This window comes from Lutra lutra, chromosome 7, assembly GCF_902655055.1.
Source record: "Lutra lutra chromosome 7, mLutLut1.2, whole genome shotgun sequence".
Lineage (NCBI taxonomy): Eukaryota > Metazoa > Chordata > Mammalia > Carnivora > Mustelidae > Lutra > Lutra lutra.
In genome coordinates this window covers 27,705,356-27,729,544 of record NC_062284.1, presented here as the reverse complement: position 1 = coordinate 27,729,544, position 24,189 = coordinate 27,705,356, and the positions used below count along the sequence as shown (strand labels likewise).

The window sequence follows — 24,189 nt, the reverse complement described above, 5'->3', positions numbered from 1 at the left end:
ACTCTGCATCAGGGACACCCTTTGGACAGGTGAACAGCTACAAACCTGGTTGCGCCACATAGGGGGTGTCATTTCAGAAAAGCTGCTTCTGGACCAGGCACAGGCCAGGGAGTCCCCGAGGTGCTCCATATCAGGGCCATTTTGGCAAGAGGACTGGAACTATAGTCAGTGCGGGCTAGGGTTGTTCCATTACCTACCACACTGGGATAGCCTTACTGGGAGACTAGAGCTGGGATAGTACAGGCAGAGGTACCACCTTGGGTATGCAGCTGGAGTTGGTGTAGACTGGGTGCCCAAGACTCACCAAAGCAACAGGCTACCTGAAGCACCCAGACTCTGCTCCCGTCTGAATATCAAGGTGGAGAAGGAACATAAACAATGGTGTTCACCAGCACCTCTGATCTAGAGAGAGTTCTAGCTATTCCTCTGCTGTTTGGTGGACACTCTGGGGTAGTAAAAGGTTTTCCATCACTTCTAATGTAGTTGCCCTTTAATCTGCAGCTTTTTTCTGTGATCTAGGGTGGGCATCTCCTTCTACTGGTCCCTCGGTACTCTCACCCCCACTGCATTTCACAGCATCAGAGGTCAGATTCCTATCATTACTGTGTTTCTGTCTCTCCTACCCCTCTCTCCGTGGTCCCTCTATCTTTTGTTGTACAGAAGCTGTTCAGTCAGCCCTGTTTCTTCAAGAGGAATTGCTCCATATACAGGTATACATTTGATGTGTTTGTGGGAGGAGGGGAGTTCAGAGTCTTCCTACACTGCCATGTTGGACTTCTCTCCCATTAGTTTTTTAATATAAATGATGACTCTCAGCTACAGTTTTGTCTCATGTAAATTCTTATATCTTATATTTTCTTTGTGACACATTAATGGTGTCTGTTCTGGCCAGGCCTTTAGTCTGAAGAGGAAGCATCAGCAGTCAGAGCAATTTTCCTGGAATGGGTCTCAGTCTAAGAAAGTTGCACCTGAAATTCCTCTGTTAAGTGTGTTGGGTTTTGGTATAAGTTCTGGGTATGTGGTCTTTATCAAATTAAGATAATTTCCTTCTATTCCTGTTTTTCTAGGAGTCTTTAATCATAAATATTGAACTTTATCAAATGTTCTTTGTCTGTGAGATAATCCTATATATAATCTTTCTCTTTTGTTCTATTCCTACATAGATAGATTTTGATAGTGAATAATCCTTGAATTCCTGAGCTGAATTCCCATAATGATTCTGTTACTTTTTACTACATTTTTTAAAAAAAATAAGCTCTATGCCCAATGTGGGGCTCAATCAAACTCAAGACCCTGAGATCAAGAGTCACATGATTCACCAACTGAACCACTCTGGTGCCCCTGAGTTAGCTATTCTTTAATTCAGGATTTTCCATTTTTATTCTATGAACTTTTTTTTCTGTCTTTATCTGGTTTTAGAAGCAAGGTTATAGTAGCCTTATAATATTAATAAGAGATTATAATTCTTTAAAGCTTACTACCAGTCCTGAGGGTTTGGGAGTTCTCGAGAATATCTTTGGTTACCATTTCAATTTCTTTCATGATTATTAAACTATTTGAATATACAGTTCATGTCATCTTATTCATGGGGTCATTTAAAATTGAGTAACTTTTTTCTTTATAGCCAATGATACTTAATTACGTTTTTGTATGTGCATTTCTATATATGTATATATAAAGAGGCTTTTTTTTTTTTAATTTAAATTTTGTTAGTTAGCATACAGTGCAATATTGATTTCTGGGGTAGAATTCAGTGATTTGTCACTTTTATACAACACCCAGTGCTCATCACAAGTGCCCTCTTTAATACTCATCTAACCCATCCCCCACCCATTTCCCTCAACCCTGTTTGTTCTCTGTTAGGAGTCTCTTATGGCTTGTTTTCCTCCTTTTTTTCTGTTTCCCCTTCCTATATGTTTATCTCTGTTCTTTTTTAAATTCCACATATGAGTGAGATCATATGGTATTTGTCTTTCTCTGACTTATTTCACTTAGCATAATACACACTAGTTCCATCCACCTGCTGCTAATGGCAAGATTTCATCCTTTTTATGGCTGAATAATATTCCATTATGTATAGATACCATATCTTCTTTATCCATCAGTTGATCAACATTCGGGTTCTCTCCATAGTTTGGCTGTTATTGATAATGCTGCTATAAATGTCGGGGTGTGTTATATACCCCTTTGGATCTGTATTTTTATATACTGGTAAATACCTAGTAGTGCAATTGCCAGATCATAGGGTGGTTCTATTCTTAACTCTTTGAGGAACCTCCAAACTGTTCTCCAGAGTGACTATACCAGTTTGCATTCCTACCAACAGTGCAAGAGGATTCCCTTTGTCTGTATCCTTGCCAACACCTGTTGTTTCTTCTTGTGTTGTTAATTTTACCCCTTTCTGACAGGTATAATTTGGTATTCCATTGTGGTTTTGATTTGTATTTCCCTGATGATGGTGATGTTGAGTATCTTTTCATGTGTCTATTAGCCATCTGGGTGTCTTATTTGGAAACATGTCTATTCATGTGTTCTGCCCATTTAGTAACGTATTATTTGTTCCATAGGTGTTGAGTTTGATAAGAAAAAGAGCCTTTCTCAATTGACTATTTGAATGGAGTCATAAATCCAGAATTGTGGCATAGTTGCTCAAGTGTTTTTTTGTTAATTCTTATAATTTAAACTTTTTAAATATCCTTCCAGTAGATGAGACAGATGGCCGAAGCTGGCTGGAACAGCATGTGGTTCATCAGTACTGGACAGCCAGATCCTCAAGGTTTCCTCATAGTTTACATTTGCACTCCAATTTAGCTGCTGTCTGGTAAGAAGCTAAGTTTTTCATTTAATGTGTTAAGAAGCTTTTATATTTTAATATTTGCTTTTGATTTATGATTTAAATAAAAAACTTCCCTGAAATTTAAAATTTTTTTAGCAATTCTAATTTAACACATTTTCAGCTATTTATTTTTAAAATGAGATTATTATTTAATTATAGTGTTTTTTGATTTGTTACTTTCAAAGCTAATGGATTGGTAGCTAATGAATTAGGTCATCTATTTGATATCTTTTTTAAAATCTAACGCACCTACTGTAAAAATACAGTTACTCTTTTTCTAAAACAATACATAGTTTTAAACACTTGGCTAAATCAGCAAAGAATATAATAATTGGAATTATTCTGGGTTGCCTGGGTGGCTCAGTTGGTTAAGCATCTGCCTTTACTTCCAGTCATGGTTCCAGCGTCCTGGGATTGAGCCCCACATCAAGCTCCCTGCTCAGCAGGAAGCCTTCTTCTCCCTCTCTCCCCACCTCACCACCCCCACCCCCAGCTTATGCTTTCTCTACCTGTTTCTCTCTCTCTGAAATAAATAAATATTATCTTTTTGAAAAAATTGGAATTATTCTGAAAGTACTTCTCTGAGAATATTACGGTTGACATGTAGAAATGAGTATGCGAGGGCATTTAAAACATATTATTATGTTTATTTGCTTATTGATTACTGGTTAAATTACCACTAAATGCATGTATTCCTTAACGCATGTAATTTTACTTCATGAGAAACCTTTTTATGGACATTTGATGTTTGCTGTCTAATAGGGACCAACACTTGTATAGCAGTGACCTGTTATATGTTCCAGATGACAGAGTTTTTGTTACTGAGACACAGATTATTCGAGAAACCTTATGGTAAGACCTATTAAGCTAATTACTAGTATAGAAGACTTTCTTACTAAGAGGCAGAATTTTGGTTTTTTAAGGAAAAATATTCATGGTTTCTTCACATACATACTAGAAATAGGCCATTGGGTTTAACCCAAAACTGTTTCTAACGGGCACCTAAAGCATAAATTGCGGGACTGAGAAAACCTAAACTTCAAAGTCAATTGTAGAGATTGTGAGAATTTGATATTTACTTCTTTTCTGTTTTAAATCATGTAGTATGCTGTTTAATTCGGTTACACCATTATTTTTTTTTTAATTACTCAGTCCGACTGAGTAAACAAAAGACTCCTAGTTTGCTAGGCAGAGTATATCAGTGAGAGCCTGTGTCCTATACCTGGAAACCAGGAATCTATAAATTTACGTTGTGGAGAAAAAAAAGAAAATTTAAATTGTGTTCACATAAAAATGAAAATGAGAAATGCAACATGTAGTGCTAGTACTACTAAGATTTCCAGATTCTGGTGCTCTCAGCCACAAAGGATAATATTGACATTCTTTTTTTCTTTTTTTTTTTCCCCGATACTTCTGCAACTTGTGCAGCTTTATTTTTTTAATTCAGTTAGGCAACATATAGTACATACTTAGTTTCAGATGTATTGTTCAGCAGTTCATCAGCTGCATGTAACACCCAGTGATCATCATATCACGTGCCCTCATTAATGCCCGTCACCAAATCACCCCATCCTCCTACCCACCTTCCTTCCAGCAATCCTCAGTTTGCTTCTTCTAGTCAAGAGTCTCTCATGATTCTCCCTCTCTGATGACTTCCCATTCAGTTTTCGCTCCCCTACCCCATGATCCTCTATGATGTTTCCTGTACTCCACATATGAGTGAAACCACATGATAATTGTCTTTCTCTGACTCATTTCGCTAACATAATATCCTCCAGTTCATTTATGTTGATGTGAATAGTGTATTCATCCTTTCTTATGGCCAAGTAATATTCCATTGTATATACATATCACATCTCCTTTATCCATTATTCATTCAACTGTCGGGAGACATCTTGGCTCTTTCCACAGTTTTGGCTATTGCTACTAGAACATTGAGGTGTAGGTGCCCCTTCTTTTTACTCCATCTGTAACTTTGGGTTAAATACCCAGTAGTGCAGTTGCAGGGTTGTAGGGTAGCTCTATTTTTTACATCCTGAGGAGATAAAGTATCATGTCATCTGTGGAGAGAGAGTTTGACTTCTTTGCCAGTTTGAATGCCTTTTATTACTTTTTGTTGTCTGACTGCTGAGGCTAGAATTTACAGTACTTTGTTAAATAACAGTGGTGAGAGTGGACATCCCTGTCATGCTCCTGACCTTAGAGGAAAAGGTCTCAGTTTTTCCCCATTGAGAATAATACTCTCTGTAGGCTTTTCAAGATGGCATTTAAAATACTGAGGTATGTTCCTTCTATCCCTACACTGTGGAGAGTTTTATTCAAGAAAGCATGCTGTATTTTGTCAAATGCTTTCTCTGATGCAATGTTTTCTCTGATCAATTGAATCATATGGCTCTTGTCCTTTCTTTTACTAATGTATCACATTGATTAATACCCGAATGTCGAACCACCCGTATAGCCAAGGAATAAATTCCACTTGGTTGTGGGGAATAATCCTTTTAATGTACTGTTGGTATTTGTTGAGAGTGTTAATAAGATTGATAAGCCTCTGGCCAGACTTATCCAAAAGAAAAGAGAAAGGACCCAAATTAATAAAATCATGGATGAGAGGGGAGAGATCACGACCAACACCAAGGATACAGAAAAAATTGTTAGAAAATTTTTATCAGCAAGTGTATGCGAACAAATTAAGCTAGTATCTTGGTGAGTATGTTGGCATCCATGTTCATCAGGGACATTGGTCTATAATTCTCCTTTTTGATGGAGTCTTTGCCTGGTTTTGGAATCACAGTAATGCCGGCCTCATAGAACAAGTTTGGGAGTTTTCCTTCCATTTCTGTTCTTTGAGACAGCTTCAGACGAATAGGTATTAATTTCTTCTGTAAATGTTTGGTAGAATTCCCCTTGGAAGCCATCTGGCCCTGGACACTTGGTGTTTTTTTGGACGTTTTATATTACTGCTTCAGTTTCCTTGCTGGTTATTGGTCTGTTCAGATTTTTCTTCTGTTTCAGTCTTGGTAGTTTATAAGTTTCCAGGAATGCTTTCATTTCTTCCAGATTGCTTAATTTATTGGCATATAGTTACTCGTAATATGTTCCTAACATTGTTTCTGTATCCTTGGTGTTAGTCATGATCTCTTCTCTCTCATTCATGATTTTATTATTTTGGGTCCTTTCTCTTTTCTTTTTGAAAAGAAGCTAGGGGCTTATCAATCTTATTAATTCTTTCAAAAAACCAGATTCTTTCTAATCTGTTCTACTGTTCTTCTGGTTTCTGTTTCATTAATTTCTTCTCTAATGCTTATTATTTCTCTTCTCCTGCTTGTTTGGGGCTTTATTTGCTGTTCTTTTTCCAGCTTCTTTAGGTTCAGGGTTAGCTTGTATATTTGAGATTTTTCTAATTTTGTGAGAAAGGTTTATATTGCAGTGTTCTCTTAGGACCACATTTGCTATATCCCAGAAGTTTTGAACTGTTATATTCATTTTCTTATGTTTTTATGAATTTTTTACATTGTTCTTTAATTTCCTGGTTGACCCATTCATTCCTTAGTAGGATGCTCTTTAACCTTCAGTTGTGTGCGGTCCTTCCAAATTTCTGCTTGTGATTGAGTTTAAGGTTAAGGAATTGTGGTCTGAAAATATTATGGGAATAATCCCAAACTTTTGGTATTGGTTGACACCTGATTTATGATATGTATATGATCTATTCTGGAGAATGTTTCATGTACACCCGAGAAGAATGCATTTTCTGTTACCTTAGGATGGAATTATCTGAATATATCTGTGAGGTCCATCTGGTCCATTATGTCTTTCAAAGCCCTTGTTTCCGTGTTGATCTCTGCTTAGATGATCTGTCCATTACTGTGAGTGGGGTGTTAAAGTCCCCTTCCATTGTTGTATTATTATCAATGTGTTTCTTTGATTTTGTTATTAATTCGTTTATATTATTAGTTGCTCCCAAGTTAGGAGCATAAATATTTATAATTGTTAGATCTTAAGGGTTGAAAAGACCCTTTAAGTATGATATAGTATACCTTTTTATCCCATACTACAGTCTTTGGTTTAAAGTCTAATTTGTCTGATATGAGGATTGCTACCCCAGCTTTCTTTTGATGCCCATTAGCATGATAAATGGTTCTGCACCCCCTCATTTTCAATCTGAAGGTATCTTTAAGTCTAAAATGAGTCTCTTGTTGAAAGCATATGGATGAGTTTTTGCTTTTTTACCCAATCTGATACCCTGTGTCTTTTGATTGTAGCATTTAGCCCATTTACACTCAGAGTAATTGTTGAAAGATACAAACTTAGTGCCATTGTATTACCTGTAAAGTCCCTGTTTCTTTAGATTATCTCCATTTCTTTCTGGTCTTTTTGCTTTTGGGCTCGCTCTCTGCTTACAGGATCCCCCTTAATATTTCTTGAACAGCTGGTTTAGTGGTTACCTGTTCTTTCAGTTTCTCTCTGTCCTGGAAGCTCTTTATCTCTTTCCATTCTGAATGACAGCCTTCCTGGATAAAGTATTTTTGGCTGCATATTTTTCTCATTTAGCACCCTGAGTATATCATTCCAACCCCTTTTGGCCTGCCAGGTCTTTGTGGATAGGTCTGTTGCCAGCCTAATGTTTCTACCAGTGTATGTTAAAAACCTCTTGTCTTGAGCTGCTTTCAGGATTTTCTTTTTATCTCTGAAATTTGCAAGCTTCCCTATTACATGTTGGGGTGTTAATCTGTTTTTATTGATTTGGGAAGGGGCCCTCACTACCTCTTGGACTTGAATGCCTGTTTCCTTCCCCAAAGTAGGGAAGTTCTCAGCTATGATTTCTTCAAATATACCTTCTGTCCCTCTTTTTAATTTTATTTCATTTTTTTCAGTGTTTCAAGATTCATTGTTTATGCACCACATCCAGTGCTCTATGCAATACGTTTCCTCCTCAATACCCAACACCAGGCTCACCTATCCCCCCGCCACTGACTCCAAAACCCTTAGTTTGTTTCTCAGAGTCCACAGTCTCTCGTGGTTCATCTACCCCTCCAATCTACCCCAGTTTACTTTTCCTTTCATTCTCCTAATGTCCTCCTTTTTCTTTCTTTTCCCTCACGGACTCCAATAATTCTTTTTTGTTGTTGTTTGCTTTTTTCCCCTAAAATATCATTTATTGAGTACAAATTGCTTACATAGTATAATAAGAGCTCTTTACATGCTTTATAAATGTCTTAGAAACTAATAAGATCAAGTAAAACATTTATTTTTTTGTTTGTTAATCACTATACAGTACTTCATTCGTTTTTGATGTAGTGGTCCATGAATCATTATTTGTGTATAGCACCCAGTGCTCATTACAACATGTGCCTTCCTTAATACCCATCACTGGGCTACCCCATCCCTCCACCCCCCTCTCCTCTGAAACCCTCAGATTGTTTCCCAGAGTCCATAGTCTCTCATGGTTTATCTCCCCCTCTGATTCCCCCGCTTCGTTTTTCCCTACCTTCTCTTAATGTCCTCCATGCTATTCCTTATGTGCCACATATGGGGACTCCAGTAATTCTAATATTATTTCATTTTATGGCATTGCTGATTTCTTGATGCCTCTCCTTGTGGTCCATTAGTTGTTTTTCCTCTCTTTTCCTTGGCTTCCTTCCTTTCTGTCAGCTTGTCTTCTATGTTACTCTTTTTTCTGCTTCATTTACCCTAGCTGTTAGAGCATCCAAATTAGACTGCATCACAGTTAGAGCATTTTTTATTTTGGCCTGATTAAATTGCATTTCTGCACTAAGATTCTCTTGTTTCTTTTATGCGATTTTCAAGCCTTGCTAATAACTTCATAATTGTTATCCTGAATTCCATCTCTGCTGTCTTACTTATAGCCTTATTCATTAGATCTGTAGCAGAGAGTATTATTACCTCTTGTTCTTTCTTTTGTTGTTAATTCCTCCTTCTAGTCATTTTGCCCAGAGAAGAATGGATGAATAAATGAACAAAATAAAAAATATCAACCACAACCCAGTAAAATACACACTAGACAAATCCCAGGAGGTCAGAAACCAAAACAAAAAAGAAAAAGAAGGAAAGAGAAGGGGCAGAGGAAGAGAGAATATAATCTCAGGGTGGTCAAGACAGGGTGATCCACTTGGTCCTGAATGTATTTTGGTCTGTGTGTTAGAAGACACTAGATCCCAAAATTGTAAAGAGATTGTCTTACAGAAAGAACTTATATACATGAAAAATAGAAATGAATACAGTGAGCAGAACCCAAAGTTGAAGAATATATCTCAAAAAAGCAAATGCAAAAAAATGGAAGTTAAGGCTTAAAAACAAAGAGTTTGTAAATAAGAAACTAGTTGAAAAGGGAAAAAGAGGAAAAAAAAAATGGAAAATTTTAAACTGAAAGATAAATGCATCATGAGAAAAAACCTTAAATTCTATATACTATTTTCCCCTACCACTGGAGTTCTACAGTCCTGTTTCATCCATAAACTTGCTCTTCACCTGTTCTTCCAGCTGCTCCTCTGGGGGAGGGCCCTGTTGTGCTGATAGGTGTCTTTGCCTGGGTGGAATTGCACTGCCCCCTTACCAGTGGGCTGGTCTCAGTGTAAGCTGGTTCTCTGTGTGGCTTTTGTTCCCAGAAGGCTTTCCATTCACCTCTTTAGAGCATGAAAATAAAAATGGCCACACCCCCATCTGCAGCCCTAGAGCTGAAAAATTTCACTATGTGCCAAATTCTGCAGGCTTCTGCTGTGCGTGCCCACACTGATCCTTCTGGGGAAAGGCTGAGGGTTGCTGGGTCATTGTCCTTTGCAGGGCCCCCAAAGGAAGAGCAGTCACCAGATCAGGCATTGGTTTGCAGTTTATGGTGAACTGAGCTGAGAGCCCGTCCTGGGCTCCCTGACCATAACTGGTTTCGAAGCTCCAGTGCTTGGGAGCTCTACCAGCTCAGGCACCCCCATTCTTCCTGTCACCCCAGAGATATTGAGACCATCGTGTCCCACCTAGGATTCTGCCCCTTTTCATCGCAGCACCTTTCAGGCAGGGATGGCTGTCACTGACACAGATTTCTAAAGGTTTGGCTTTTTTGTGCTTGGGGGCTACTATATCACCTTCCAGTAGCTGACTTTCTGAGGCTCCCTACCCTGCCATTTGTCTTCCAATATATCCCATCAGTTTCATTTCTCCACACCCCTACCTTGCAAAAAGTGTTCACTTTTCTATTTGCAGAATTCCAGCAATTATTTTCTTATATCTCAGGTTGAATTAATAGGTGCTTAGAATGATTTGATAGTTATCTAGCTTAATTCAGGGAACCAGATGAAATGAGGTCCCTTAATCTTCCATCATCATTCCTCTCTGAGTACTGACATTTTTGAAAATGGGAAGATCTGTCCAACCCCCAATTCTCAGTCTTTCATTAAAATTTCTTAAGCATTGTTTGCAATCACAAGGATAGAGCTAAGAGTGTGTTATGCTAAGTGAATAAAATCAGAGAAAGACAAGTATCATATGATTTCATTCATATGTGGAATTTGGGAAACAACAGATGAATGTGTGGGAAGGGTGAAAAAAAGAGGAGAGGTGGGGAGGGAAACCATAAGTGCCTCGTAACAATAGAGAACAAACAAGGTTATTGAGGGAGATGGGTGGGGGATGGGCTGATAAGGAAGTCAGTTGTTATGATGAGTGCTATGTATTAGATGTAAGTAATGAATCACTAAATTCTACTCCTGAAGCCAATATTACACTATATGTTAACTAACTAGAATTTAAATAAAAATTTATAAGAAAAGAATTTCTTAGGCATTACTGTAATATTTTTGTAAACTTAAAGTACATTCATCTTTTTTATTTCATTTCAGGTTACTTTCGGGGGTAAAAAAGCTCTTTATATTTCAGTTGACAGATGGGAAGGTAACTGTGAGAAACAGTATTGTAGTAACTCATTTGACACATGTAAGTTATTTGTATTTATTGCAAATAATATTAAATAATAGGATTTATGTAAGCTGTTCCGTAACTTTAAAACATTTTGCAATATTAAAATTAATTATGAAATACACTGAAGATCCAAAAGGCAGAATTAAATTGTGCATCTTTACAGTGTTAAGAGAATTCTGAATATTTTTGTTATAGTTACATTTAGTTTCATTTTGTGTTTTTTCTATTTTAATTCTGTCAGTTCTGTATTGGGAAGCTCTGTACTATAAATTTTTTTGATTGTAATACATTTATTTACTTTATATGTGTTTTTTAAGCCAGAATAAGCCAGAATTCTATATTCTGTAGAAATTAATGCTTACATTATTTCCTTTGAGTATGAAACTATTTTATTTTATTTTCTTATATTAAGCATACTATTTAAAACAGTCACAAAATAAATATTTTAGTGAAAGAGTATGTATATGAATGTTTATAGAAGGCTTCAAATGTTTGTGGTTTGCTTCTATTACAGAGCTGTTTACGATCAGTGCTAGAACAAATGGCAGCATATGGCCAGGTTGTGTTTCGACTCCAGGAGTTCATAGATGAAGTTATGGGGCACAGCTCTGAAGGCATGTTACCTGGAAATGGTTCTCTTCCTAAGAAGTTGGCTGAAGCTCCCTTTAGGACATACCAGGCTTTCATGTGGGCCCTATACAAATACTTCATTAGTTTCAAAAAGGAACTTACGGACATTGAGAAATACATCATTAATAATGGTATTTAAATTTCCTTCCCTTTTTCTCATAGGACACATAAGTCATATTTTGAATGCCATCTATGTTATTAATTTATACAGTGTTTGTAAATAACATGACAAGTAAGTAATACTAAGGATCATTTTAAATTTGTATTTTAAGCCATTCATTCTCTAAAAATGCAAATAGTACAGAAAGTTTACAGTGAAAATTATTCTTCCTATGTTAGTTCTCTAGCCAAGTACTCAGTTCCTCTCCCCTGAGGCAACCAAGTCCTAAGTTTCTTTTGCATCCTTCCAGAAATAACATAAACATATGCAAGCAATGCATATTCATATATACATACCTAGTAGTCTGTTAACTTCTCCTTTCAAATTATTGTCTAATTTAAATTGTGAGGATTATACCATACAAAAATGTAAAGCGCCTCCTCGTTCTTTTTTACAAATTGAGTATTTAATTCTATGAATATGTCATAGACCAGTCCTCTTTTGATGAATGTTTAAGTTGTTTCTAAACTTTAATTGCCAACACTGCTATAGTGATAACCACTTACATGTAAGTAATTATATACATGTGCAAGTTACAGCATAATTCTTTTTAAGATATTTTCTTACTTTTGTTTTATTTTTCTTATTGTTGTGTTAGTCACTATATACAGTACTTCGCTTTTGATGTAGTGTTCCATGAGTCATTGTTTGCATATAACACCAAGTGCTCATTGCAGTACATGCCCTCCTTAATACCCATCACTGGGCTACCCCATCCTCCCAGACCCCTCCCCTCTGAAACCCTCATATTGTTTCCCAGAGTCCATAGTCTCTCATGGTTTTATCTCCCCCTCTGATTCCCCACCTTCTTTGTCCTTTCCTTCTCCTAATGTCCTCTATGCTACTCTTTATCTTCCACATATAAGTGAAACCATATTGTTTTTCTCTGCTTGACTTATTTCACTTAGCATAATCCCTTCCAGTTCCATCCGTGTCAATGCACATGATGTGTATTCATCCTTTCTGATGGCTAAATAATATTCCATTGTGTACCACATCTTCTTTATCCATTCACCATTGAAGGCATCTCCGCTCCTTCCATAGTTTGGCTATTGTGGAAATTGCTGCTATGAACATTGGGGTGCTTGTGCCCCTTCTTTTCACAATGCCTGTATCTTTGGGGTAAATACCTAGTAGTACCATTGCTGGGTCATAGGGTAGCTCTATTTTTAGCTTTTTGAGGAAACTCCATAGTGTTTTCCAGAGTGGCTGTACCAGCTTGCAATCCCACCAACAGTGTAAGAGGGTTCCCCTTTCTCCATATCCTCTCAAACATTTGTTGTTTCCTGCCTTGTTAGTTTTTGACATTCTTACTGGTGTAAAGTGGTATGTATCTCAATGTGGTTTTGATTTTAATTTCCCTCATGGCTAATGATGTCGAACATTTTTTCATGTGTCTGTTAGCCATTCATATGTCTTCTCTGGAGAAGGGTCTGTTCATGTCTTCTACCCATTTTTTGACTGGATTATTTGTTTTTGGGGGTATTGAGTTTTAGATGTTCTTTATACATCTTGAATACTAGCCTGTTATCTGTAGGGTCATTTGCAAAGATCTTCTCCCATTCCATATGTTGCCTCTTTGTTTTGTTGACTGTTTCCTTTGCTGTGCAAAAGCTTTTTATCTTGACAAAGTCCCAGAAGTTCATTTCTGGTTTTGTTTCCCTTGCCATTGGAGATGTGTCTTGAAAGAAGTTGCTGTGGCCAGTGTCAGAGAGGTTACTGCTCTGTTCTACTCTAGGATTTTGATGGATTCCTGGTTCACATGGAGGGTTTTTTTTTTTTATTGTTTTTATCTTTATTAGCAAATATTTTTTTTATAATTTTTTTTATTTTTTATAAACATATATTTTTATCCCCAGGGGTACAGGTCTGCGAATCGCCAGGTTTACACACTTCACAGCACTCACCATAGCACATACCCTCCCCAATATCCATAACCCCACCCCCCTCTCCCAACCCCCTTCCCCCATCAACCCTCAGTTTGTTTTGTGAGATTAAGAGTCACTTATGGTTTGTCTCCCTCCCAATCCCATCTTGTTTCATTTACTCTTCTCCTACCCCCTCAACCTCAACCACATGGAGGTTTTTAATCCATTTAGTTTATCTCTGTATGGTGTAAGAGAGTGGTCGAGTTTTATTCTTTTGTACATAGCTGTCAAATTTTCTCAGCACATTTGTTAAAGAGACGGTGTTTTTTCCATTGGATGTTTTTTCCGGCTTTGTCTAAGGTTATTTGACCATAGAGTTGAGGGTCCATATCTGGTCTCTGTATTCTCTTCCATTGATCTGTATGTCTGTTTTTGTGCCAATACTGTGCTGTTACAGTGATCACAGCTTTGTAATACAGCTTGAAATCAGGCAATGGTTGAAACAGAGTCCTCTAGTCCATCTTATGTCTTCTTCAATTTCTTTCATAGTTTTTCTGAAATTTCTAGAGTATAGATCCTTTACCTCTTTGGTTAGGTTTATTCATAGGTATCTCGTGAGTTTTGGTGCTATTATAAGTGAAATTCATTCTCTAATTTCTCTTTGTACAGTTACATTGTTAGTGTATAGAAGAGCAACTGATTGCTGTGCATTGGTTTTGTATCCTGCCACATTACTGAATTGCTGTATGATATCTAGTAAACTGGGGGCAGAGTCTTTGGGTTTTCCACATAAAGTATCATGTCATCTATGAAGAGAGAGAGTTTGACTTCTTTACCAATATGAATACCTCTTACTAGACATCCTAGTACTGTGCTGAACAACAGTGGTGAGAGTAGGCTTCCTTGTCATACTCCTGATCTTAACAGAAAGGCTCTCAGCTTTTCCCCACTTGAGAATAATGCTCACCGTGGGCTTTTCATGGATGGCTTTTATGATATTGAGAAATATTCCCTCTTTTCCTACACTCTGAAGAGTTTTAATTAGGAAAGGATACTGTATTTTGTCAAATGCTTTTTCTGCATCAATTGAAAGGACCATGTGATTCTTCTCTCTTCTCTTATTTGATTTGTTCAGTCATAATGATTGATTTGTGAATGTTGAACCACCCTTGCATCCTAGAAATAAATCCCACTTCGTCATAGTGAATAATCTTTTTAATGTACTGTTGGATCCTATTGGCTAGGATCTTGTTGAGTATTTTGGCATCCATGTTCATCAGAAATATTAGTCTGTAAGTCTCCTTTTTGATGGTTCTTTGCCTGGTTTTGGGACCAAGGTAATGGGGGCCTCATAGAACAAGTTTGGAGGTTTTCCTTCTGTTTCTATTTTTTAAAACAGGTTCAGTAGAGTAGGATTATTTCTTGTTTAAACATTTGGTAGAATTCCCCAGGGAATCCATCAGGTATTGAACTCTTTTGTTTTGGGGGAGGTTTTTGATCACTGCTTCAATTTCATTACTGGTTATTGGTCTATTCAGATTGTCAGTTTTTTTCCTGTTTCAGTCTAGGTAGTCCATAGGATTCAGAAAGGCATCCATTTCTTCTGGGTTGCTTAATGTATTGGCATATAGTTGTTGATAGTAATTTCCAAACATTGTTTCTGTTTCCTAGGTATTAATTGTGATTTCTCCCCTTTCATTCATAATTTTATTAATTTGGGTCCTTTCTCTTTTCTTTTGTATAAGTCTGGGCAGTGGTTTATCAATCTTACTGATTCTTTCAAAGAATCAGCTTCTAGTTTCGTTGATGTGTTCTATTGTATTTCTGGTTTCTAATTCATTGATCTCTACTCTGATCTTAATTATATCTCTTTATGGGTGGCTTAGGGTCTATTTGTTGTTCTTCTTCTGGTTCTTTAAGGTGCAAGTTAGTTTGTATATTTGGGATTTTTCTATTTTTTTGAATTGGGCTTATCTATTTCCCCCTTAGGACTGCCTTTGCCATTTCAGAGGTTTTGGACTGATGTGTTTTTGTTCTCATTGGTTTCCATGAATTGTTTGAGTTCTTTAATTTCCTGGTCAACCCAAACATTCTTAAGCATGATGGACTTTAGTTTCCTATTATTTGAATTCCTTCCATATTTTTTCTTGTAGTTGAGTTCCAGTTTCAAAGCATTGTGGTCTGAGAATTTGTAGGGAATAATCTCAATCTTTTGGTATCAGTTGAGACCAGATTTGTGACCCAGTATGTGTTCCATTCTAGAGAAAGTTCCATGTGTGTTTAAGAAGAATGAGTATTCTATTGTTTCAGGTTGGAATGTTCTATATATATCTATGAAGTCGATCTGGCCCAGTGTGTCATTCAAAGTTCTTGTTTCTTTGTTGATCCTAAGCTTAGATGATCTGTCTATTGCTGAGAGTGAAATGTTGAGGTCTTCTATTATAAAAGTATTTTTTATCAATATTTTTCCTTATTTTAGTTAACACTTGGCTTATGTAGTTGCCTGCGCCTATGTTGGGGGCATAGATATTTATAACTGTTAAATCTTCTTGTTGGATAGATCCTTTAAGAATGATACAGTATCACTCTGTATCTCTTTTTTTTATTTATTTCTTTTCAGTGTAACAGTATTCATTGTTTTTGCACCACACCCAGTGCTCCATGCAATCCATGCCCTCTCTAATACCCACCACCTGGTTCCCCCAACCTCCCAACACCCGCCCCTTCAGAACCCTCAGATTGTTTTTCAGAGTCCATAGTCTCTCATGGTTCACATCACCTTCCAATTTCCCTCAACTCCCTTCTCCTCTCCATCTCCCCTTGTACTCCATGGTATTTGTTATGCTCCACAAATAAGTGAAACCATATGATAATTGACTCTCTCTGCTTGACTTATTTCACTCAGCCTAATCTCTTCCAATCCCGTCCATGTTGCTACAAAAGTTGGGTATTCATCCTTTCTGATGGAAGCATAATATTCCATAGTGTATATGGACCACATCTTCCTTATCCATTCGTCCGTTGAAGGGCATCTTGGTTCTTTCCACAGTTTGGCGACCGTGGCCATTGCTGCTATACACATTGGGGTACAGATGGCCCTTCTTTTCACTACATCTGTATCTTTGGGGTAAATACCCAGTAGTCCAATTGCAGGATCATAGGGAAGTTCTATTTTTAATTTCTTGAGGAATCTCCACACTGTTTTCCAAAGTGGCTGCACCAACTTGCATTCCCACCAACAGTGTAAGTAAGAGGGGTTCCCCTTTCTCCACATCCTCTCCAACACATGTTGTTTCCTGTCTTGCTAATTTTGGCCATTCTAACTGGTGTAAGGTGGTATCACAATGAGGTTTTAATTTGAATCTGCCTGATGGCTAGTGATGATGAACATTTTTTCATGTGTCTGATAGCCATTTGTATGTCTTCATTGGAGAAGTGTCTGTTCATATCTTCTGCCCATTTTTTGATATGATTACCTGTTTTGTGTGTGTTGAGTTTGAGGAGTTCTTTATAGATCCTGGATATCAACCTTTTGTCTGTACTGTCATTTGCAAATATCTTCTCCCATTCCGTGGGTTGCCTCTTTGTCTTCTTGACTGTTTCCTTGGCTGTGCAGAAGCTTTTGATTTTGACGAAGTCCCAAAAGTTAATTTTCGCTTTTGTTTCCTTTGCCTTTGGAAACATATCTTGAAAGAAGTTGCTGTGGCTGTTATCGAAGAGGTTACTGCCTATGTTCTCCTCTAGGATGCTGATGGATTCCTGTCTCACATTGAGGTGTTTTATCCATTTTGAGTTTATTTTTGTGTATGGTGTAAGAGAATGGTCGAGTTTCATTCTTCTACATATAGCTGTCCAGTTTTCCCAGCACCATTTATTGAAGAGACTGTCTTTTTTCCACTGTATATTTTTTCCTGTTTTGTCAAAGATTAACTGACCATAGAGTTGAGGGTCCATATCTGGGCTCTCTACTCTGTTCCACTGGTCTATGTGTCTGTTTTTATGCCAGTACCATGCTGTTTTGGTGATCACAGCTTTGTAGTAAAGCTTCACATCAGGTAACGTGATGGCCCCAGTTTTATTTTTGTTTTTCAACATTTCCTTAGCGATTTGGGGTCTCTTCTGGTTCCATACAAATTTTTGGATTATTTGCTCCAGCTCTTTGAAAAATACCAGTGGAATTTTGATCGGAATGGCATTAAAAGTATAGATTGCTCTAGGCATTATAGACATTTTAACAATGTTTATTCTTCCGATCCAAGAGCATGGAATGGTCTTCCATCTTTTTGTGTCTTCTTCAATTTCTTTCATGAGTGTTCAGTAGTTCCTCGAGTACAGATCCTTTACCTCTTTGGTTAGGTTTATTCCCAGGTATCTTATGGTTTTTGGTGCTAGAGTAAATGGAATCGATTCTCTAATTTCTTTTCTGTATTTTCATTGTTAATGTATAAGAAAGCCACTGATTTCTGTACATTGACTTTGTATCCTGCCACGTTGCTGAATTGTTGTATGAGTTCTAGCAGTTTGGGGGTGAAGTCTTTTGGGTTTTCCATATAAAGAATCATGTCATCTGCGAAGAGAGAGAGTTTGACTTCTTCATTGCCAATTTGGATACCTTTTATTTCTCTTTGTTGTCTGATTGCTGTTGCTAGGACTTCTAATACTATGTTGAACAAGAGTGGTGAGAGTGGGCATCCTTGTCGTGTTCCTGATCTCAACGGGAAGGCTGCAAGCTTTTTCCCATTGAGGATGATGTTTGATGTGGGTCTTTCATAGATAGATTTGATGAAGTTCAGGAATGTTCCCTCTATCCCTATACTTTGAAACGTTTTAATCAGGAACGGATGCTGGATTTTATCAAGTGCTTTTTCTGCATCAGTTGAGAGGACCATGTGGTTCTTCTCTCTTCTCTTATTAATTTGTTCTATCACATTGATTGATTTGCGAATGTTGAACCATCCTTGTAGCCCAGGGATGAATCCCACCTGGTCATGGTGGATAGTCTTTTTAATGTGCTGTTGCATCCTGTTTGCTAGGATCTTGTTGAGAATCTTAGCATCCACATTCATCAGTGATATTGGTCTGAAATCCTCTTTTTTGGTAGGGTCTTTGCCTGGTTTGGGGATCAGGGTAATGCTGGCTTCATAGAAAGAGTCTGGAAGTTTTCCTTCTGCTCAATTTTTTGAAACAGCTTCAGGATAATAGGTGTTATTTCTTCTTTGAAAGTTTGGTAGAATTCCCCAGGGAATCCATCAGGTCCTGGGCTCTTGTTTTTTGGCAGGTTTTTGATCACTGCTTCAATCTCGTTACTAGATATCGGTCTATTCAGGTTGTTGATTTCTTCCTGGTTCAATTTGGGGAGTTTATAGTTTTCCAGGAATGCATCCATTTCATCTAGGTTGCTTATCTTATTGGCATATAACTGTTGATAATAACTTCTGATGATTGTTTCTACTTCCTTGGCGTTAGTTGTGATCTCTCCGTTTTCATTCATAATTTTATGAATTTGGGCTTTCTCTCTTTTCTTTTGGATTAGTGTGGCCAATGGTTTATCGATCTTATTGATTCTTTCAAAAAACCAGCTTCTAATTTCATTGATACGTTCTGCTGTTCTACCTCATTGATCTCTGCTCTAATCTGATTATTTCCCTTCTTTTATGTGGAGTTGGTTTGATTTGTTGTTGATTCTCCAGTTCTTTAAGGTGTAGAGACAGCTGGTATATTTTGGATTTTTCAATTTTTTTGAGGGAGGCTTGGATGGCTATGTATTTCCCCCTTAGGACCTCCTTTGCTGTATCCCATAGGTTTTGGACCGAAGTGTCTTCATTCTCATTGGTTTTCATGAATTGTTTCAGTTCTTCTTTGATCTCTTGGTTGATCCAAGCATTCTTAAACCAGGTGGTCTTTAGCTTCCAGGTGTTTGAGTTTCTTCTGAACTTTTCCTTGTGAATGAGCTCCAGTTTCAAAGCATTGTGATCTGAGAATATGCAGGGAATAATCTCAGTCTTTTGGAATCGGTTGAGTCCTGATTTGTGACTAGTATGTGGTCTGTTCTTGAGAAGGTTCCATGTGCACTTGAGAAGAAGGAGTATTCTGTTGTTTTAGGGTGGAATGTTCTGTATATATCTATGAAGTCCATCTGGTCCAATGTGTCATTCAATGCTCTTGTTTCTTTATTGATTTTCTGCTTCGATGATCTGTTTCTGAGAGAGGCGTGTTAAGATCTCCTACTCTTAATGTGTTCATATCAATATGACTCTTTATCTTAAGTAACAGTTTTCTTATGTAATTGGCTGCTCCCATATTGGGGGCATAGATATTGACAATTGTTAGATCATCTTGGTGGATAGTCCCTTTAAGAATTATGTAGTGTCCTTCTGTATCTCTGACTATAGTCTTTAGTTTAAAATCTAATTTATCTGATAGGAGAATCGCTACCCCGGCCTTCTTTTGAGGCCCATTGGTATGAAAGATGCTTCTCCATCCCTTCACTCTCAGTCTGGGTGTATATTTAGGTTCAAAATGGGTCTCTTGTAGACAACATATGGATGGGTCCTGTCGTTTTATCCAATCTGCAACCCTGTGTCGTTTTATGGGCGCATTTAGGCCCTTCATATTGAGAGTGATTATTGATAGATACGTTTTTATTGACATCGTGTTACCTTTGAAGTCTTTCTTTCTGTAGATTGTCTCTATATTTCTGTCCAATGCTATTCTTAGGATTTTTCCTCTTTTATAGAACCCCCCCTTAATATTTCCTGCAATGTCGGCTTGGTGGTTGCATAGTCCTTTAAGCCTTGCCGGTCTTGGAAACTCTTTATCTCTCCATCCATTTTGAATGTCAGTCTTGCTGGATAAAGTATTCTTGGCTGCATGTTCTTCTCATTTAGTGCCCTGAATTATCTTGCCAGCCCTTTCTGGCTTGCCAGGTCTCTGTGGACACGTCTGACAATATTCTGATGGGCTTTCCTATGTAAGTAAGGAGCCTCTTTGTCCTAGCGGCTTTCAAGAGATTGTATCTACAATTATGATTCCTCAGTTTGACTATCAGGTGCCTTGATGTTTTTTTGGAATCTATAATCTTGGGTGGAGACCATTCGGCCTCTAGTACCTGAACACTGGTTCCATTCGCAAGATTGGGAAAATTTTCATGAAGAACTTGTTCCATTGAATCTTCTAAACTTCTTTCTTTTTCTTCGCCTTCAGGGATTCCAATAATTCTGACGTTGGAACGTTTCATGGCATCATTTATTTCCCTGATTCTGTTTTCATGGCTTCTAAGCTGTTTGTTCCAGGCTTTCTCCTGATCCTTTCTCTCTATCTGTTTGCCCTCCAGATCACTAATTCTATCTTCTGTCTCAGTTACCCTAGCTTTTAGAGAATTTAGATTAGTTTGGAACTCATTGAGAGTATTGTGAACCTCATCCCTGGTAGCTTTCAGCTCTGCCCTAATCAATTCCGTTTGGTCATCCATGGCTTTCCCCAACCTAGCTATTGCCTGGATAATTGTTAGCCTGAATTCTCTTTCCGACATATTGTCTATGTTGATAGCCGTTAGCTCTGTTGCAGAAGGCCCATCCTCTGTATTTTTCTTTTGTTGGGCATTCCTCCTCCTAGTCATTTTGGTAAGAGATGACTGCACGGATGTAGCTGGATGTATCGACCATGGTGCAGTCAAGGTGCACCCTAGAACGCTTCTGAGCAATCAGGGTTCCCCACCCAAACGAGAAAAAAAAGAAAAGAAAAAGAAAAAAAAAGAGAGAGGGAGAGACAGGAAAAAAAGGGAAGATAAAAGAGAAGGTTCAGCCCAAATGGGCCCCAAGGTAAGATTTATGAAGTATACAAACAAAAACAGACAAAAAGACTGATAAAAGTATATGAGAAGAGAAAAAAAAAAAAAAAAATATATATATATATATATATATATATATATATATATATATATATAAGCAAATAAAGGAAGAACCTCGTCAAAAAGAACCCCAAGTGTAAGATTTATATACTATCAAGACAAACACAAAAACACAGAAACACTGGTGGAAGAAAAAGATGGGAGAGTGGTTATAAATTCTCAGTGTGGGCGAGGAAGGTTGTTTTCATTCTTCCTGGATGTATCTTGATATCTTTGTTAAAGGACTCAACTTTCCTAAGATAAAGGGGGATTAAAAATTGGTTTACCTATAGGGATAGTATTGACTGGGGAAAGGGGATTACCTTGAAGTTTAACTCTATATGAATATTAGAAAATAAAAATAAAAAAGGAATAAACTAGACTAAACTAAAATTAAAAAAAAAAGAAATTTAAAAAATAGAAACACAGGTGTATGTATCAAAAAGTTCATGTTAGGAGGTTATTATGGAATTTGATGTACTGAACAGCTCACTGTGATGGTAAATAGGTTAAAAGATTATCTATATAAAAAAAAAAATGAGCCAGAATAGTGGGAACGAGTTAAAAATAAAAGTTGTCCTATGAAGTAGGGGTGGTTGTTCTCTAGTAGTCTTTTTTTTTTCTTTTTCTTTCCTGGTTGGTTTTCTGGGGGAGGGGCCTGCCACGTGGGTTTTCAGTCAATGATGTTCCCTGAGTTAAGTCCTCCCGCCCCCTTCAAGGGGGTGGGCTCTGAGGAAACCGTTTTTTTCAGGCTTTTGTTCTCTGGAGGTTTTTATGTTTGTTCGTTTTTTTTTTTTTCTCTCTCGCCTTGACCGCTTTTGATGGTTTTTGTAGCTTTAGAGGAAAGCAAACTGCACCCTGACCTCCCTCTCAGAGAGAAGCCTCAGCCTGGTCCCCTGTGGGTGCTGCAGAGCCCATCTAAATTCCCCCTTGGCTTCTGGCAGAGCAGGTTCAGAGTCGCGGTCCCTGGGGACGCAGGATCTTCTGCTTGTACCCAAAACCATGGCAGCGGCAGCTGTCTGGGCAGCTCCAGACCACCAGAGAGGTTCCAAGTAGCGATCGCTCACTGAGATTTTCCCGCTGGCCCGGGCTGGGAGTGCCTGGTCTCTCTGGGTCTAAGAGCACCAGGCTTGCATGCACCCTCTCAGGGGAGGCTATGGGTCGTGCGCACGTCTCAGGCTCTGGTAGCAGGGTGCAGGTCCAAGAGCACCAGGCTGGGCCTTCGCGCACCTCTCTCAGGGGAGGTTTTGGGGCGCACACACGTCTCAGGCTCTGAAACAAGGCGCGGGTCTAAGAGCGCCAGACTGGGCCTTCGCGTACCTCTCTCAGGCTCTGTAGCACAGCTCGGCGTTCTGCCGTCTGGCGAGGCTCCCAGCCCCTCACATGAGCCGGACCCCATGCGTTCTCGGGCACGCTGGCGGCTCAGGGACCAAGACCTGGTTTCTTTGCCACACTCTCTCTGGCTCAGCGCCAGGGGAGGCTGTCCTGGGTCTGGGGACTTAAGCCCCTGTCCCTAGCCGCCCTGATTCCAACAATTTCCCGCCCCCCTGCGATCCTTTGCTCTTTCTGAGTTCTTTTAACCAGTCTCCAAGTTAATGCTGGTCCCCAGATGCAGGACACTCTCGTATTAGGGGTATTACTTTCTAATCGGTCGCCTCTGGTGGCTCCCTCCCCCTTTTGTTTATCTTCCGATATCAGTTGGACGTTCCCACTCCGCTTTACCTGCCCACTGGCGTCTTCTGCCCCTGTAGAGATCCAGACGTGTATAATTCTGATCTCAGGCTGATTTCATGAGTGATCAGAGTTCTTTGGTAGGTAATCAGCTCACTTTAGGGTACAGGTTGAAATGGCGCCTCCTCCTACTTCCCCGCCATCTTGTCTTCAACCTCCTTCTGTATCTCTTACTACAGTCTTTAGCTTAAAATCTAATTTGTCTGATCTGAGAATTGCTACCCCAGCTTTCTTTTGTGGTCATTTGGCATGAAAGATGGTTCTCCATTCCTTCAGTCTGGATGTATCTTTAGGTTCAAAATGAGTTTCTTGTATAGAGCATATGGATGGGTCCTGTCTTTTTATCCAGTCTGCAACCCTGTGCCATTTCTTTTTTTTTTTTTTTTTAATATTTTTTATTTATTTATTTGACAGAGAGAGAGATCACAAGTAGACAGAGAGGCAGGCAGAGAGAGAGAGAGGGAAGCAGGCTCCCCGCTGAGCAGAGAGCCCGATGCGGGACTCGATCCGAGGACCCTGAGATCATGACCTGAGCCGAAGGCAGCGGCTTAACCCACTGAGCCACCCAGGTGCCCCACCCTGTGCCATTTCATTGGAGCATTGAGGCCATTCACATTTAGAGTGATTATTGAAAGATATGATTTTTTATCATATTGCCTGTGAAGTCCTTGTTTCTATAGATTGTCTCTGTAAATCTTCTATGTTATTCTGGGGGCATTTTTTTTTTCTTTTATAGAGCCCTCCCCTTAATATTTCTTACGGGGCCAGCTTGGTGGTCACATATTCTTTCAGTTTCTGCCAGTCTTGGAAGCTCCTTGTCGCTCCATCCATTCTGAACGGTAGCCTTGGTGGATAAAGTATTCTTGGCGGCATGTTCTTCTCATTTAGTACCCGGAATATGTCTTGCCACCCCTTTCTGGCCTGCAAGGTCTCTGTGGACAGGTCTGACATTATCCTGATGTTCCTCCCTCTGTACATAAGAAGTCTCTAGGGGAACCTAGCCGTTTTCAAGATTGTTTCCTTGGACCTAAGATTTTCAAATTGTACAATCATATGTCAGGGAGTCAGTCTGTTCTCATTGATCTTGGGAGGGGTCCTCTCTGCTTCATCGATAAGAATGCTCATTTCCTTCTCCAGATTATGGAAGTTC

At 38.6% G+C, this 24,189-nt stretch overlaps 1 protein-coding gene across 3 annotated transcripts in view; it reads left to right on the top strand.

Annotated features, from left to right (window-relative positions):
- TUBGCP5 (tubulin gamma complex associated protein 5) overlaps positions 1 to 24,189 on the top strand; it is a 91,617-nt gene that overhangs the window by 34,722 nt on the left and 32,706 nt on the right. For 2 of the 3 annotated variants that reach the window (XM_047737405.1, XM_047737403.1), the window contains exons 7-10: positions 2,704 to 2,821; positions 3,599 to 3,688; positions 10,684 to 10,777; positions 11,277 to 11,523. In XM_047737405.1, coding sequence (XP_047593361.1) covers positions 2,704 to 2,821; positions 3,599 to 3,688; positions 10,684 to 10,777; positions 11,277 to 11,523 — 549 coding nt within the window. The remainder of the gene's footprint in view (positions 1 to 2,703; positions 2,822 to 3,598; positions 3,689 to 10,683; positions 10,778 to 11,276; positions 11,524 to 24,189) is intronic. The other variant, XM_047737404.1, reaches the window with a different exon arrangement.